The sequence below is a fragment of the Pundamilia nyererei genome, unplaced genomic scaffold, assembly GCF_000239375.1.
Source record: "Pundamilia nyererei isolate P.nyererei 1_Seehausen unplaced genomic scaffold, PunNye1.0 scaffold00107, whole genome shotgun sequence".
NCBI classification, from domain to species: domain Eukaryota; kingdom Metazoa; phylum Chordata; class Actinopteri; order Cichliformes; family Cichlidae; genus Pundamilia; species Pundamilia nyererei.
This window is the reverse complement of record NW_005187508.1, coordinates 1,263,431-1,281,021: the sequence shown is the minus strand read 5'-3', so window position 1 is coordinate 1,281,021 and position 17,591 is coordinate 1,263,431. Positions and strand designations below refer to the sequence as shown.

General features: G+C 40.7%; 1 protein-coding gene across 3 annotated transcripts in view; it reads right to left on the bottom strand.

Moving 5' to 3' along the window:
• Nucleotide 1: 1 nt before the first annotated feature.
• The window catches only part of pds5a (PDS5 cohesin associated factor A), a 29,065-nt gene continuing 11,475 nt past the window's right edge, over nucleotides 2-17,591 (bottom strand). For 2 of the 3 annotated variants that reach the window (XM_005741136.2, XM_005741137.2), the window contains exons 3-33: nucleotides 15,611-15,814; nucleotides 14,840-14,926; nucleotides 14,430-14,527; nucleotides 14,031-14,157; nucleotides 13,854-13,934; nucleotides 13,604-13,744; nucleotides 12,228-12,343; nucleotides 10,823-10,917; nucleotides 10,560-10,705; nucleotides 10,094-10,245; nucleotides 9,377-9,490; nucleotides 8,935-9,016; nucleotides 8,791-8,839; nucleotides 7,855-7,994; nucleotides 7,408-7,523; nucleotides 6,799-6,904; nucleotides 6,527-6,687; nucleotides 6,197-6,320; nucleotides 5,895-6,053; nucleotides 5,669-5,737; nucleotides 5,401-5,537; nucleotides 5,140-5,263; nucleotides 4,829-5,033; nucleotides 4,208-4,322; nucleotides 3,881-4,013; nucleotides 3,514-3,633; nucleotides 3,068-3,130; nucleotides 2,760-2,908; nucleotides 2,588-2,675; nucleotides 2,240-2,508; nucleotides 2-1,299 (exon numbers count right to left, since the gene is read on the bottom strand). In XM_005741136.2, coding sequence (XP_005741193.1) covers nucleotides 1,296-1,299; nucleotides 2,240-2,508; nucleotides 2,588-2,675; nucleotides 2,760-2,908; nucleotides 3,068-3,130; nucleotides 3,514-3,633; nucleotides 3,881-4,013; nucleotides 4,208-4,322; nucleotides 4,829-5,033; nucleotides 5,140-5,263; nucleotides 5,401-5,537; nucleotides 5,669-5,737; nucleotides 5,895-6,053; nucleotides 6,197-6,320; nucleotides 6,527-6,687; nucleotides 6,799-6,904; nucleotides 7,408-7,523; nucleotides 7,855-7,994; nucleotides 8,791-8,839; nucleotides 8,935-9,016; nucleotides 9,377-9,490; nucleotides 10,094-10,245; nucleotides 10,560-10,705; nucleotides 10,823-10,917; nucleotides 12,228-12,343; nucleotides 13,604-13,744; nucleotides 13,854-13,934; nucleotides 14,031-14,157; nucleotides 14,430-14,527; nucleotides 14,840-14,926; nucleotides 15,611-15,814 — 3,774 coding nt within the window. In that variant the 3' untranslated portion in view covers nucleotides 2-1,295. The remainder of the gene's footprint in view (nucleotides 1,300-2,239; nucleotides 2,509-2,587; nucleotides 2,676-2,759; nucleotides 2,909-3,067; nucleotides 3,131-3,513; nucleotides 3,634-3,880; nucleotides 4,014-4,207; nucleotides 4,323-4,828; nucleotides 5,034-5,139; nucleotides 5,264-5,400; nucleotides 5,538-5,668; nucleotides 5,738-5,894; nucleotides 6,054-6,196; nucleotides 6,321-6,526; nucleotides 6,688-6,798; nucleotides 6,905-7,407; nucleotides 7,524-7,854; nucleotides 7,995-8,790; nucleotides 8,840-8,934; nucleotides 9,017-9,376; nucleotides 9,491-10,093; nucleotides 10,246-10,559; nucleotides 10,706-10,822; nucleotides 10,918-12,227; nucleotides 12,344-13,603; nucleotides 13,745-13,853; nucleotides 13,935-14,030; nucleotides 14,158-14,429; nucleotides 14,528-14,839; nucleotides 14,927-15,610; nucleotides 15,815-17,591) is intronic. The other variant, XM_005741138.2, reaches the window with a different exon arrangement.

The window sequence follows — 17,591 nt, the reverse complement described above, 5'->3', positions numbered from 1 at the left end:
ATAAAAAGCATGGTTATTTATTGTGACAGTGTCATGTTTCTTTGAATAAAAAAAAGAAAAGAAAAAAAAGTGGAAAAATCACCTGTTTTTGAAATCTGCACTTCCAAAACACAGGCATAGAGACAAACTCACTGCACCATAACATCTAAAAGCATTTATTTTTTTTTTCTTTTTGGAAAAAATTAAATATGATCATGAGTATAGGCATATTTAGTCCCCGTCATCAACACAACCCACATGGCATCCACTCACTCGATGCTTAAAAATCAGGAATAACCCAACAGAAAACTGACAAAAGTACAAAAAATATTCAATCATAAAAGATGAACAAAAACCTGAACACATACTTGGATAGTTATATATCATTTATGCAATCCAAAGTGACGTACTTCAGAAGTAAAAAAAGAAAAAAGAAAACAAAAGTCATTAAAACCCAGCTCATTTTCAGAGCCTCTGACATGTCCAGGGCACGAGGCAGCGAGCAGAGCTTGGGAGCACAGTATCCAGAAATGCTTGACCGCTTAATTTTGTCCATTTACACGCACTGGAAATAAATCAAAAGGCCTTTAAAAGCATTACTGGTGTCACTTGAGAAGCACCTGCAAGTTTCTAACTGGCCTTGTGATGCTATAAACAAGCGAAAGCACCTAAACATACCAAAGTTAGAAACCTAAACTTACCAAAGTGTATAAAATTTTGGTGCCGGTACGTCTGTTAAACGCATCAGGTGTTCCCATATTTAAGCCAACTGCTGCAAAGATTTTAACTGTTTTCACTTAGATATTCAAAAAGTTTTCAGTGGAAAGTTACACAGGCATATTTACAAAATATAACTGTGTAAAAAACCGATGAGAAAAAAAATATAATAAAAAAAAAAATACTGTGCAACTCAGACACAAAGAGGAAGAGGTCAAGAGACATACAGTAGGATTTTCCCAGGGGATTTAATAAGCAACAATCATAACCAGATTAAATCGGCTGTAAAATATCCATCCTGTTTTTTCTTAAAAATGGCTCCACAAAAGAAGCAAAGAGCAACAAACACAAAGGAAAAAAATAACATGATTCTGAGTAAGACCTACATACAATGAGTTTCAAATCATGACTACAAGGTAAAACCTTCTAGAGTGTGTGTGTGTTTGTGTGTGTGCCTGTGTGTGTGTTTTAAGAAAGGTCCATAATGTATCCAGGAAAGCTTTAAGAGTCAGAGGAGCTTGTACGCAGGGTTGGGAGGATATAAGGAAGAGTCTGGCCCAGTTTCTACAGTCTTGGTTTCACCTTCAGTGGTTTCCTCTTTACCTGAAAGACGAAGTTTTGAGTCAGTGTCGGCGCAATCATCATCATCATCATCATCAACGTAACATGTACACAAATCCTTAGATAATATTTAGGTTGTTCCTTTAAATCAGGGATCTCCCCAAGAGTTCATCAACTTGTACAAACATCTGTAAAAACTAAAAGGTCAATTTTGAGCAACATCTCAGTAATGCAGACATGGTCACCACAACCTGCTAAGGTTTAAAGTGAGCATCAAAAAGTGGAAGAGAGGTGATTCAAGGGATTCAACATGGTATGGTCCATGGTATGAGTATTTTAGAAGCTGCTGATCTACTGGGATTTACAGGGAATGATCCCAGAAAATATCCAGCGAACAAAAGTTCTCTGGGAGAAAATACTTTGTTGATGCCAGAGGTCAGAGGGGAATAACCAGAAGGCTGTGAGCTGCCAGGAAGGCAGCAATAACTGTGCATACCTCATTACAACCAAGGTATGCAGACGAGCATCTCTAAACACACAAGTTTGACTTTAAAGCAGATGGTGTACAGCAGGAGAAGACCACACCGGGTGCCACTCCTGTGAGCCAAGAACAGAAAACTGAGGCTGCAGATCACACATGTCACCAAAACTGGACAGCACAAAACTGAGGCTTAATTTCTGCTGCCACACTGGGAAGGTCGGGGTCAGAATTTGGTGTAAATACTATGAAAGTATCTATCTTGGCTTGTATTATGTTTCAGGCTGCTGGTGGTGGTGTAATCACGTGGGGAGTACTTTCTTGTAGCACTCTGGGCTCCTTAGTACACACAGAGCATTATAGCACCCTCTGATGGCTGCTTCCAGCAGGGCCAAGGGCCATGTCACAAAGCTTAATGAAAATGAGTTCACTGTACTCAAATGGCCTCCACGATCACCAGATCTGAATCCAGCAAACCACGTTCCTCTCATTCTCAGACCTCACCTCTGCAGGTCAATCTGTCTCTTTGTCCCTTCGTCATTCTGCTGCTGCTGTTTTGACATCTTGATGTTGATTGACTCTGCAGACGGGTTCGAGTTGGGGTCAGCTGCCCTTTTCCTGCCTCTGCTGGTTCCACCCCCCACTGGTGCCGCTCCTCCCTCTTTGTCAGCTGCTACTGGAGCAGCAGCAGCTGATTTAGGCGGGCGACCACGTCGTTTGACAGGCGACGCTTCTGTCCCGGCATCGGGAGCTGCTTTCTGACTGGGCTCGACCTGGGAAACGGCAATAAGAGTTCAGTTGAGTAAAAGCAGTGCTTAAACGCAGGAATGTGTAGTTCCCACGTGAGATTACCTTCTTCACCTCTTCAGCCTTGATGACTGGGTTCTCATTGTTTTCCTGTGCTCTGCTCTCTGATGACTCAATGGTAGAGCTGCTGTTACTGCGAGACGCAGAGAGTGTCAGTGATACCGGAAACTTTATGTCTAAGAGCGAGCGCCTGTAGCATCTGTGTCTGCGTGCTTACCTGTTCTTGTTGATTGTTGAGCTCAGAGGAGAGGAGTTGGTGCTGGTGTTACTGGTTGTGTCTGAAGCTGTGGTGGTCTTGGTGAAGATCCTCCTCCCTGGTACCGTCAGAGGCTTGTTCACTGCTCCTAACACAGGAGCTGGTTTGGGCTACATAGTGAAAGAGAATTCAGCTTTCTGTGCTCAGAATAACGTGGAAAAATTTTTAAACCTCTTAGCTCCACATCATGACTCAAATTTAGAGTTTACTGGCAAACTGTGGGTAACAAGCCTAATGTAACGTAACAAGCCTCGGTGTCGTGCATTTACCTTTCCAGTGAGCAGCATTTGTCTCATTTCTGCCGTCAAATACTCTTTATCGTTTTTGAAGTCCTGTTGAAAGAAATTAAAAACAAGACAACTGATCACCGTAAACCCAAAACATATATAAGGTCATGATTTAGATTCCTAACTGCACATAAGCACAATTTCCCAGCTCTATACCAGCATGAATCACTTTCCATCCCCAGAGTCAAACCGCTCGATTAGCTGAGATGACCAAATGTGTCCAACCCTAACCATTTTCCTGTGTGTGTGTGAGACGCATATCTTTGTGGGGACCAAAAATTGGAAGTTTACTATGCTTGTGGGGACAAACAGCCCTTATGGTGAGAAAATAAGGGCTGTTCCCCTGAATTTGAAGACTCAAAATGTGGTTTTAGTGTCAGGGTTACAATTAGGTTACAGTTAGGAAAACACTAAGGTGTGTGTGTGACCTTGTCCTGTATGAGGAAGAACTTGGAGGGTAAGACAGGCTCTTTCGGACAATCCAGGTGACACGCAGTGCTCTTGTTGGCGATCACGAAGAGAGCGACGTCACAGACAATGTACAGTTTCTGTAATCACAACATGAAAGAAAGCCATTCAGTTGCCCGATTGCTAAACACACTGTCTGCCCAATAATGCAGAATCCAAAGATTTTACTTTGTAATTTTAAAGAACAGGAATGACTCAAATTTATAGTTTACTGGCAAACTGTAAATGCAATTCAAAGTATTAACTCTATTATATAAACTACACTGGACGTCCAGTCAAATGTTTTTAAATGTTAAAATGCAAAACTGTAGTAACACTATTACATACCTCGTTGGCCTTTGCATCATCAGGACACTGAGCATCCTTTGTTTGTTTGATATTTTCTACCATCTTCCTAAGAAAGGCATGACTGTTGTTCTCATTCTTGGTCATCAGCACTTCAAGCATGAACCACAGGCATCTATATATGAAAACACACACACACACACACACACACACACACACACACAAAATAAGTATTCTTTATGCCACAGCTGTACGATCATCACTTATGTGTATTCACTGGACTTTATAATAGAACAAAAGAGCAATTTAGAAATAAGAGCATTTTTGGAAAGGCAGTCTCAGCAGGAGACTAAATCGAAACACACTCACTCTTTGATGTCTTTGAGCTGCTCATATTCATGCGGTTTTGTGAAGTCTGGGTCATGAGCCAGCAGGTGGATCATGTAAGGAACCACATACTCAGGAAGAAGAGAGACAAGTTTTTCTGAGGAGAAAGAGACAATAGCTAATTTTAATGCGTGTGAGTAACTTTCTATGTCCCCTTTTTCAATGTGGGGAAAAAGAAAACGCCAGGTGAAATGTTACTTCCTGAATAAGTATCTCAATAAATCTCAGCCAACAATGCTGCTACTTTTTCTGTGTTGCTGTGTTTGAATTAGAAAAGCCAAACATAAAACTGTAAAATGACCTTTGGCAGGACAAAAACAAAGCTGTTCTGAACGCTGTAATAAAAACAAACCAACAAATAACCATTATCATCATGTTTCTCTCTTCTGTTTGATGCTTTTTTAATTATGCAGTGACTTAACAACATCTGACTAAAGTACTTATTCCAAAAGCTGTTTTTCCAACTGACTCAAAAGCCTAATATTAACATGACATTAGTAACAATTTGTACTACATTTGGATTAAACGATCCTCTTTCATCATCTAAACTGCCATCTAAGAAAGAGCACATTAAAAACTGATGTTTCGGTGTAGAGAACTGACCCTGAGCGAGGGGGTTTTGTTTGATGTACTCTCTGCGGACGGAGATGTTTTTGAGGAGGCACTGTCGGGCATGTGCGCGGCGCTCCTTCACCGGGTCCTTGGCACACAGAGCGAACACAGCCAGGTATTCGAGGGGCAGCAGCAATTTCACAAGAGCCAGGTGCAACTTCTGTGCAAAGATCTGACGAACCTGGTAGCACTCGTCCTGCACGGAGGAACAAACCGCGTCAGTGGATATGAAGTTTTTTGTTTTTTTTTACTTTTTCATCGATGACAGAGGCACTAAAGTCTGATATGAAGGCGAGACTTGCATTGATAACGAGGCCACACAGCTGAAACTGCTCAGGTGTGATGATTTCATGGTAACACGGCTCTTGTGCCAACTTCATAATGGCTCCACCTGCAGCCAGCCTCAGACGGGACATGTCCGATTTACTGTCAGGAGTAGGAAAAAAACAACCGGTCACCTCAAAACATGAGCCAAGAAAAATTAAGGTCTCCATCCAAAGCACTCCCACACATATGACTTTTAACAGCCGTCACTCAGCAAAGGGAGCTCCAGCCCCAGGTACCTGATCTTCTTCTGCTCTGTGAGGTCTCCTTCGCTGACCAACATGGCTGACAGCAGGCGCAGGGTGGAGTTCGCTGACTTGGATTGGTTGTTCTTCATTCCTAGTAACCAACGCACGAGCAGTTTGATGGCCTGAACCTTTGGGAACAGAAATTTAAAAAGAGAAAGATCCTCGTTATAAAGATTCTGGTTTTAAAATATAATGACACAAAAAGAGTTTTGATGAAGAACCTCAAACAGACTGTATTACAACTGAAATCACCTCTTACCTTAGCAAGAACTTCCGGTGAGACTTCCTCATCAGTGGACCACAGTTTTCCATTCTTGTTTCCTACCGACTGAAGTAACAAAGGCACAAGCCAATCAGATTTTCACTTTTTCTTTTTGTGCGCGTGCGTGCGTACACACACACACGCACACACACACACACACACACACACACACACACACACACACACACACTCTTCTTGCCTACATACAGGGGTCTTCACTTACCCGGTCATTCATGAGCAAGTCCTTCACGATGAAGTTGGCAACAATGGATTTCATTGGGGAAGCAAACTGATCTGGAGCCAGCATGGAGATATGGCCCAAGGACACGAGAGGCGTGATGAGCTGCTCTGGGACGTCTGCGTTCAGACTACGTGACAGAGGCTGGAAGAAGAAACAAACGGTGTGAATACATCAATACAAATAAAGGAAAGATGACAAAATGTTTGAATAAAGCAGCCACATATTTGATATGCAATCGAGGTGATGTAAAATCATACGATTGCTCAAGTGGAATAATTGAATACCTCAAAAATCTGTGCCAGCTGCACTTCCTTGTTGTTGAAGATGGCATGAATACAGTGAACAGCCTGCTTGGCCTGGTGAGGGGTGCCCCGCTTGGCCTTCTGATGCAAGATAGGAATCAGAGTCCTGATGGACAAACAAGAACAAGTGATTAAAGACCAACACAGCTAATTTTGTAATTTGTTTTAACCCCTAACTTAGCATCTTCAAATGTATAGTGCTGTTATTTAATGATTTACCAGTGGTGAAGCACCGAGTATATTGAAAGTAAAGGCACATCTCTTGTAAAGACTCCTGGCGCATTTACGTCTCTGTAAATTTATGTCACTTACGATCTTATCTGCTGTAATTCCGTCTCGATCTTCTGCCCAGTGTTTCTGAAAATCTGGATGGCTGCCTCTGCAACTTTGTCATCCTCCATCTTCAAACACTGGAGCAGAGACTCGTAGGTCTCTGCCGAGTGAAATGCGGTGGGGTGGGTGAAAGACAGAACCTGGAAACAGAGAGGGAAATGTTTTCTAAGCAGCATCTTACAGGTATTTTGTTCTTCTTCTTATTGTGTGCTGACAATTTGATTTCAGTACACTTTGGTGACAGCATGTACCTTGAGTAGCTCCAGTCCTGAGCGGATGGCTGTATCAGGGGTAACACCTTCCTCATCATCATCAGCTGTGCCCTCAATAGACTTGTTCAACAGCTTTACCAGAGCACTAAAGTAAAAGATGAAACACAGATTATTACTACTCCTATTTTAAGCAAATTTATGTCCAAATTTGTTTGGTTACAGCTTCAGGAAGTAAAAAGGGTTGAGTAGAAACTGTTAGACTGCAAAGCATGAGAAGTAAAAGTCATTCAGTACATGTGTTTATTCAGAATGGTGTTTTTCCACAAGGAAGAAAGGGTTAAACTTATGCCCTGCCAGAGGCCTGCAGTTACACCTTATCGCCACTAGGTGTCTCAGTGAATGAGGAAAGTCTGTCTATGGTAAAGTGTTACACAATGACAGAGACAAAGCTAGGGCATGAAGCAGTCTGAGTGAGGGGAAGAGACACACTGCTAGTCATACAACTACCTGTTTTGGAGACTATACAAAAACACACTGGTTTACTGTGATCCAGTTTACTGGAATCAGAGTTTAAACTTAAACACATGTTAACATCTTAGCTCTGTTTTGAGTCCGTTCCATCAGTGTTCACATGTGAATTTTTCTGACCTGATGGCTTCAGAGTCGATGTGAACAGGAGCAATACGCTCCAACAGGAACTTCACCATCTCCAGGAACGGGTTAGTGGGCTGTTTGGGGAACGTCAACTTCCGAGTGATTTCTCTCTGCAGAGAGTATAAACAGCATCATAACATCTTAATACTTGTCATTCTGTGCATGTTATTATGCATGCACATTCACAGCAAGTCATGTATTATTAAAACTCTGGTTAAGAGGGGGGAAAAAGTACACCTAGCAGTTATTTTGCTCTCTATCACAGTTCAAGACTGAAATCTGTCACAGAAATCTGCATTTTCTTTGACTGACTGGACCTTTAATTGAAAAATAAAGTTGTTTTGGTTATTTCGTGCTTTTGGTCTGATACACTCAAACTAACAGCACTGAAATTAGGGACCAAACCATTAAAGAGAGGAGGCATCAAACATGTCATCTCACCACACAAATCTCAGCTTGTTTGCAGGAGCACGTCGGACTGATGAGCATCTCCAGCTGAACTCGGAGCTTCTCATCCTCACCGAGTACCTGATTGAACTTCTTCATGAAGTCCTGAGCTTTCCCAGCATCTGGGAGGTTCTCTGAAAACACAAGGCAGAGTTATAATAGGCGGTAAGTTATGCACCTAAAGAATTCAAGCTGACCCACAGACTGCAACAATGACACCTTGACATGAGGACTGGTGTGGCCGAGAGACAAATATTGACCTCATGATTTGTGAACAACACGCTTGGACATATTAAGCAACCATGACGACACTATTTGCTTTTTTTTAAAGAATAGTGATACTGTGCTATATATACACAAATACACACTGTTTCAATGGTGGATACTAGGACTAATACTGGGCCAAAGTTTAAAATAAAAAAAATGCAAATAATCAGGGTAAAAAGCTCAGGTTTCAAACTGCTTTAAACACTCGTCTAGTTTCTGACAGTTTTTCTAGTCTTGGCTCTGTGTGATGTAAAAGAGAGAGCCTGTCTTTAATGTGAACACATCTCCGGCTGTGAGTAAATGGTAAATGAACTGGTTCGTATATGGTGCTTTTCTCCTTTACCTGAGCACTTTAAGCACTTTATACAACATGCATCACTCACCCATTAACACCCTAATGAAAGCATCATAGAGGAACTTGGGGTTCAGTATCTTGCCCAAGGATACAGGCTGAAGCCGCCAGTGATCAAACTACCAACCTTCCAATTAGAAGATGACCTGGTAAGCTACAGCCAGGAGGTAGGTTATTAGTGTGAGGACAAATAACCCACTTGCTGCTCAAACCGTGCTTATGAGGGGCAACCAATCAAAGAAAGACGATTTAAAGAGAAGCTGGCCTTAAAGAACAAGGACCTGTCTAGTGTTTGTGTGTTTGCAACTTACTGGCAATACTCATCAACTTCCCAAACATTGCCGTGTTGTTGGCCTCAGACTAAGAGAAAGGGAGAGAGAGAGAAAAAGAACCAGGTTATAGTTTTAAAGAATAGGAGGAACAGGTGATCAGTGCGTGTGTTTGCATAAATGTACCACTGGCAGCTTGTGGAGGTCAAGCAGCTCCTTGACGAGGCCTCTGAGCATGTTCTGACACTTCCACATCTCATTCAGGGCCCTGAAAACAAAAATTAATTACACCAAGAGAGAAAAAAGTATTCAGTCTTGTTATGCTTCTTTGAAGTCCACTTGTCTGCCGCCTGGGGCACATTTCTAAGTTGTGCATTGTAAAACAAATTATCTGCAGACAAGTCCACGCCGCCACAAAAACCAGACAGGCACACAGACATACGCAAAGACCCTTACGGTTACCGCAAGATGATGAAATTTATGTCACACAGACTCTACGGGACGCATACATGTGTAAAGAATAATCCAGGCAGTTTTATGGTGTGTGTAATATAAAAATATACTGGTCATTTTTCATTTGTACGTATCTATGATGATTTGATGGTGTCATTAGTGTGGGTTTACTGACTTGACAGCGTTCGTGTCCAGGCAGGCATACAGGTAGTAGAGGCATTTCATCTTCTCCTCTGTATCAAGATTGTGAGGGACCATGTACTGGGCAAAGATCTTCTCAACTAATAACCTGCAGGAAAGGAAGGAAGAATTGTTTGAAAACACAGAAAAATCAATAAATCAGCAAGGGTGCAAGTTTAAAGGCCTTCTCTGCTTTAAACACTACCCAGTAGTGGACAACTAGCCTTATTCTGCAACATTAATCCAGGAGAAAAACTCATTATCAAAAACACTGTAGGAAAACAGTTCCTTTAAAACACATCAGACTCTAAGTTGTCCTCTTAGCCTGCAGCAAAGACCTGGTGCTGTAAAGTGGTGCACTGAATTGGTCTGTCAGCCTCATTTCTGATTACCGGAGTTGCTGCTAAGGCTGGTCTGCAGGTCACAAGGTACAAATGCTCAAATATTTCACCTCAGTCCTCCTAACAGAATTATCAATTAATTGAATCTAAAACTTATCCGCACTGTTTCTTTTCCTAAAAATGAAAAACAAAATAACTTCAGTACTTTTACTTTTTTGCCCTCGCAGATTCGCTTTTGCCTTTTAAAATGCAAATGAAATATAAACAAAACAAACAATAGAAAATAAAAAGTAAACCTCGTGGGTTTTGTGAATTTGATTCTTAGCAGCAGTAAATCATTAGTCCAATTTGTAAAGCCTGCATGTTCTCACTTGTCGTCGATGCTGTTCTGGTAGTAGATGTGCAGCAGTTTGTCTTTGATCCAGCTGATCTTTTGGGCAGACTCTTTTCCAGCCTCGTGGTGCAGACAGTATTTCTTGTAAAGCTGAGCCAGGCCCATCATGGCCTCCTTACGCACACGCCACTGCAGCAAGAGGGAGGAAAAGGGAAGAGAAAAAGATTAAAGATGAAAAAAATGTCATTAAGATTTTGGAAGTACATTATATTATTTCTTGTTTGATAAAGAAATTATGTTGCATTCAGGGAAATTTCATCTCTTTTATGAACATATGTTATACATAATTCACTTCATAAGGTCAATAACTACTGATGATGGCACTAAAATTACACTATTGTTGCCATGACAACGTTAAGTGACAAGCCAATAAACCCACACGTCACTAGTTCTAATGTAACACATCCCCGTTACAATATCTGTACTACAAATATTTATCTTACCCTCTTGTCTAAAGTCCTTTCCCGTACAAAGCCTAACAGCTGGTCATTGACCAAGTTGAGGTCTTTTTTCCCAGCATTAATGATGGTGACGATGACATCATGACGAATGGCTTCCTCTGGGTCGTGGGAACGCACCTTCAAATACTCTGAGGGAATAAAGAATAATAAAGATAAGCAAGAATATTTCTGTTAAATCAAGATGAAAAACAGCGGGTTAAGACTGAAAGTGGAAAAACTCCCAAACACAAAAAAACAAAGCAAACCTGTCAGGTCTTTTGCCAAGTCTGGGTGGTTCATGAGGCAGTGGCTGGCAAACTTTACACACTCTAGCCTGACTGGTACATGGATGTCATTGAACCTGGAAACCAAAATACAGTTACACATAATTAATTTAATTAGGCATTAAACTTTGTAGGTAAAAGAAAAAGTGTCTCAGTAAAACTTAGTAAATAAGACTGATGAGGCCTACACTGTTTCCCCACACAGACTTTACATAGGCAGGTCTCACAGGCACCAAAGAATAATTGGCCACTTATTTTAAGCATTTCTTTTCTTCTTTAAGTTTTTACACAGGAAACGCCCTCTCTGCAATAAAAGTACTAGAGGAAAATCCCCTCGCTATTATTTTTAAAGGTTAGTCACTGCTTATTAGTGAGCCTGTGCCCTTCCTGCCTTGTGTTTTCTCTGCTGTCTGACTCACTGGCCAAGTTGCTCTTGTGGTGGTCCTCACTATCGTTCAGTTAGATCACCAAAGATGACTACGTCCTGCTTGATGTGCTTCAACCCCACAGTCTTGGACTTGCTGCAAGCTCAAACTAGAACGTTGGGTTACTTAATTCCTGGTTCTTTGATAACAGAGTCAGGTGTTTCACTGTGGGAATCGCCTTGGTGTGACCAACTACGGAAGTCACGATTCCCATAGTGAAGCACAGAGCGAAGTTTGAAAAAGAACCTTTATTCAGCTGCCTCTAAATAGAGAGCTGAGTCCACCTCCTTACAGGACTCCTTAAATGAAGGGATCTTTGTTCTGCTCTGGACAGCTGCTGTAACCAGAACCAGGTAGAGAATTTTTGCATTCACCGCAACACCAAACGACCCAAGATTGGAGAGCAGAACAAGGACTTTCCATTACCGGGTGAAGTCCACTGAGTGTGGGAAACATTTGCTGTCCTTTGACCTTAATTATTATACTTCAAAATTAACTACCAAAACATGTGGCTTGCATACACACATGCACAGATAACCCCATCACCCCAACCCTCACCTGTCAACACCATGAATAGGATCCAAATCTGTAGGAAACCCAACTAGCAGGACAAATCTGTACACATTTTACTGATAGGTGAGCTGAGGTCACACTTTACACTGTTCACCAATTCTCCATTAATCTGAGCTCTTTTTGGAGCCAGGAAACTTTCCCTTTTCCCCCATTGTGCTAAATGGATAGACCAGTTCCCAACTAAAACACTACAGATCCAATTTATAGATAAATCATAAGATGATGGAAGTAAATTCACTTCTCTCTACATAACTTCTCCTTAACTAATATAATTGTAATAAAAATTACATTTTTGCAATAATGCCATCTCTTTACACGTTTCTGTGTCTCTCGTGACTGAATCGAGGCAGCTTAAAACATTACTTCATGTCTGTGTTCACGTCACCCACCGTCCTAGGAAGCACTGCCACAGCGGTCTGTTCTGCGAGGCCAGCTCAGAGTCTTTGGCCCCGAACAACTTTGCCAGCAACCGTACAACAGCAAGACGCTCCTCACCATCATTGCTCTGCAAACACAACACACACACACTTATTTGTAATACCGGCTGCAGCTTTTATCTTGAAGCTGTTATTAATAATGTTCATATCTTGTGCTCAGACCCATTTCACATACTGCTGCACACACAGAGCAGCGCGTGTGTTTCAGCCACTCCCTTGAAGACAGTTTTATTTTAAAGTATGAATTTTTTTCCCCACTTGTTGGTCACTCATTCTAACAGTATCTACAGAAACGGCTCAGTTATGCCGGCAGACTCAATACAGAGGTGGCTTACTGTGATGGTGTAAAGGTACTGGGCACTCAAAGAGTCATGTCATGACCAAAAACGACTTCATACAAGAAAAGCTGGTCTTCAAAAACATCTGCGTGACAAACAAAACAACTGAGCATCTAACTAAGAAAAGGAAAAGTGAATGAAAGATAACAGACGAGTCATTACTCAGTGGTGATGCAAGATGAAACCTCAGTGATGCACTGATATCTCAGCCAAGAGTGCGTTTTGGCAGATATCGCCTTGCTGACTGATATCAAACATGACGAGGTTTACTGATGTCTGTGGCTGATGTTTATCGGCTCTACCACATGACTCTTGCTCTCGCTAAATTTCAGAGCTCATTGGATGACAAACTGAAATATATTAAAGCAGGTCATATTTTATGATGAAGATTTCTTGTTCTAAAGAACAAGACCACAGAGCAAGCGACGGAAATCAGCTTTCGCTGAAGGGTGGCTGGCCTCTCCCTTAGGGTGATGAGTTCGGTTATTTGAGACATCCACATTGAAAGGAGTCAGTTAAGGTTTAACAAGGATGCCTCCCAGGTGAGGTGTTTTGGATATGTCCCACCGGGAGGTGGCCCAGGACATGCTGGAGAGATATAATCAGCATGTTATATTAGAGGAAGCAAACAAAGCCTTGGCCACTAGCCTCAAGCAGAACTGAGTGGCCAACAGAGGTCTGTAAGCTCACTTCTTTCTAAATCTAATTCAAACCATTAGCCTGCACTCCTCAAGGGACATGAAGGTAATGAATCACATTCTGCACAGGCCCCTTCTGGAGCCAGAAAAAGATTTATGCTACTTAAAAAACAAAAACAAATCTCATTAAGATGAATCTAGATTAGTCAAATACAGTCCTCCGCTTTTCCTTTAACCTTCAGTAAGTTGACAACCCATTAAACACCAACACCACAAAGGTTAAATAATATTAAAAATGCATACTGTTAATCAACAACAGGGTTAAAGTCTGTTTTGTGATTGTTGTCTTCACCTTAAGCTTGAACTCCAGCTGTGGCATGACAGAGGTAAGCAGCATAGGATCAATGGCAAACAGTTCCTGGATGAGGTCAAAGACGTGCTCTGATAAATCGCTGACTGATGACTTGCCCATCACTAAAACCTGATTGAAGAACTAAAGATGAAAAATAAAACACTGCATTAGATTAAAAAAAACAAAACGTTACAAATACAAATACAAGGGAGAAGGTAAAATATGCAACTGAGTGCAGGACGCTACGCACATTTGCAATACATGTCTCGATGGTCTGGACAGTCCTCTTCAGCAGAGTCTTAGCAAGATCATATGCTTGCTTGTTCAGATTCTGTTCCAAAGAAGGTGAAAAATGAAAATTAAATCCGGTGAAGTGTATTATTCTTTTGATTTTATATTGTACATTGCTATGTTATTTGCTGTTTACCTTGTGTGCAGGGATGAGATTAATGAGGATGGTGTCCAGCAGCTCCTGTGTGACACCATCTCCCTCCATGATGATAGAACTCATCAGATCCAACATGTGCATCTGTACCTTGTGGTTATGGCTGTTACTATGAAGGAAGAAAGACAGAAATCCTTTCAGTGTAATAACAGGAGGAATAATTAAACAAGCAAAAATAAAAACAATAATAATGATAATCAAAAACTAACTATAAACAATTCATACATTGTTTATTATAATCCCATTTAGTAGTAAAATCTAAAAGCATACATGTCTTTATGCTAAAATAAATCACATCTATCGGTTTTCCTTCAAGTTACATATTTTAAACTCTGGTGTAAAAAGAGTTTGACAGACTCGAGCAATAACAAAAGTCTTTACTTGATAACAGAGAAGAGTGTTTTGAAAAGCTGGATGAAGATCTCATTGCAGTCCTCCAGCTCAAAGCAAATGTTGTACGACTTCACCCAAGCCAGGTTCTATAGAAAACAACAAAGCCATAAATGTTACTAGGTTTTTTTAGCAGTTAATACTATTACCACGTACTTTACCTTGAACTAAAATCCATAAACACACTGACTGTGTATGGTTAAAAGCTTATGATACTATCAAATATTTACTATTAAATATGACAACGCAAAGTAACATATCCTGCTATTTCAGTAGCTGGAAACAGAGAATGGAAATTTTCCATGAAAACAGATTAAATTATTAATTACTTTTTTTTTTGTTAGTCACCCAAACTGTTTTAGCTCCAAACATGAACAGTGATCTCTCCTTTAGCACCTTACCTCCAGCAGGTAGAAGTATCGGTTAAACTGAGGACTCTTGGTGTCTTCTAGTCCCTTTAACTGTCTAGTGATGAAGAGGAAGATGTCCTAGGGAATTTTGGGAAATTGAGTTAGTGCTGTTGAGTACACACAAGTTTCACAGTGGTAGTGACAAAGATGCTCAATGGAGGGCTTGCAACCAATATTCACTTGAGGTGTGCATCATGGTAAAATAACTTTGCCGTGGTTTTGAATGAAAGAACTAGACGTCAACGCTGTAATCTTGCTGCAAATTCAACCATGCCATTAATTCACAACTCAATTTTGTTTACTTTTGATGTAAAATGATATTAATGGACTCAATAAGATCTGAGCACATTTTTAAAGGGGTATGCACAATTACTAAACTTAAGAGATTAAGCTTTGGTCCCTCACTAGTAAGGGCAATGTGTAACCGCATGTGGTGCATGTGTTAACCCATTAGGAAAGAAAGCCACTGACGCTAACAGTTTTAACATTAGCCACACCCCAGCAAACCAATATGACCCTGCGTGTGTGCATGAGATCACACTAGACGCACATTTCAGGGTCATTTTGGTTCACCATAAACTAGCAATCAAACACACTCAACTATTAGCCAGGAAACAGGCCAATAAGTGAACAAAAGTCAACATTTTGATTTAGTCCATAAATTTGATGACAGCTGTCATTTCAACTTGTCTAATCATCAAAAATCTGGACTACTATAAGACTCCCTTGAAGACAGTGTTCAGTCCAAGGTTGGTATCTAACCTTGAGTTTATCATGGGAGGTATAGGGAGCCTCAGGGGCATAGATCCTGAAGATATCAGCCAGGCAGCAGGCCACTAGTAGCCGAACATCTTTATTGGGGTTCCTAAGGAAGAACTCTGATGCAAGGTGGAGTGCCAGGCCGAGGTATTGCTGCTTTTCCTCTTCTGAGTCTTGATCCATGTCCATGTATGTCTTCACCACCATCTGTTAAACAGAGAGACAAGGGTGGAGGTTGAAATGGTGGATGCATGCATTTAAAAAAAAAATAAAGCAAGTGGAATATTTCAATGTTTCAATACAAAATACAAAATATAGTTGCTTGTGTTTCCAGTGTTTTTGTCATAGAAAAAAAAGGTATGTAAAAAGTATGAGGTGAGCTACATCTTACCCAAACCTTCTACTACAGACCTTCTGGCTAACAGCAACATCTCTAAGCCAATGGGGAATGCGCCCTAAGAAGTTCTACAAAAATTGCTGAATGGCCTTTACATACAATGCAATTGTAATGTAATTAATCCCCTTAATAGAAAAGCAGTCTCACCAAAACATCCACCAGAGAGAGCAGACAGGTGACTTTTCATCTGTATGACATAAGACAGGTACTGCCATGAGAGGCACACGTTTTCCTTATCCATTTATGAGTTTCTCCTCTACAAACATTTGCAATGTACTTTGTGATGTATGGCTGACCACTAGACCAGCTACACCTGCAAATGAACAACAACTCCACTGTCTTGGGTTGCAGCTGATAAAGGTAGTCATTGTTTTGCTCTGGAGCCCGGCAAAGCCGAGCTCCAAGACGGTGGCCCTGGACTACATCTAACCCAGAGATGATGTCTTCTAGGGCTGCTCGATTATGGCAAAAATGATAATCACGATTATTTTCACTGAAATTGAGATCACGATTATTTGACGATATTTATTTAACCCTTTAAGACCTACCATAGAACCAAGTCCACCAGAGCTTTTTTTTTTTTTTTTTACATGTTGTAGTGCCATTTGTGGGAGCATTTCAAGTTGCTATACATCAATACAACTGTTATAGCCCATATTTTAATAATATGTATGCATTAAGTCCATAGTAATTACATAAATTGCAAAAAAGTGCAATAAACTACAAAAAAAATTGAAAATCGCTTTTGTTTTGTTTACATATATTTCTACTTGGAGAAATTTAAGAGGTTTATCCCTCAAAACTTTAAATACAATAAAGTTGCAAAAAAATAGTTTCCCACCACAGGAAATTTATTTTGAGTGTCTTCATAGTTTTATTTTGGAGATACAGCAATTTTTATACACTGCAGGAAAAACAAAAAACAATCCTATGATGCAAATTTGCAAAGAAAACAGCAGGTGCATCATTTTACTGTGGGAAGTGTTACGAACAGCTGATAGGAACGGCAAAGCGTGTTTCTGGAATATTATGTTTTTGTTCCTGCAAGGCTTTTTATGCAATTTTTGCAAAGCTATATGTGGAACGAAACCGTGACCTAGGACAAGCTGATGGCATCAGATGTAAGTACAACTCCTCCGGTTTCATATGCAAAACAAATTATTGCGCTAGCTTACACGGTTCAGATTCTACAGGGATTTAAAAATAGTTACGCAAAACGGAGCGTGCTGCTCTGACCGGCTTTAAAGGGTTAACAATAACTTTAAAAAAATAATATAAAATAGTGTGCAACACCACTGAAGTTTTTTTTTTTTTTAACTCTCTTTTCAACCAACGGCAGTCACTCTCCAAATAACTTCTGCTTAGCTTTCCGAGCTTCCCTCGGGTCCTCTTAATCAGCGGTCTCCAACCTTTTTTGCGCCACGGACCGGTTTATGCCCGACAATATTTTCACGGACCGGCCTTTAAGGTGTCGCGGATAAATTAGGGAGGGGCTAATAGTCGGCTCAGTCATTTTTAATGATCGTTGAAAGCCCAGATCGTAATCGTGATTAAAATTCGATTAATTGAGCAGCCCTAATGTCTTCT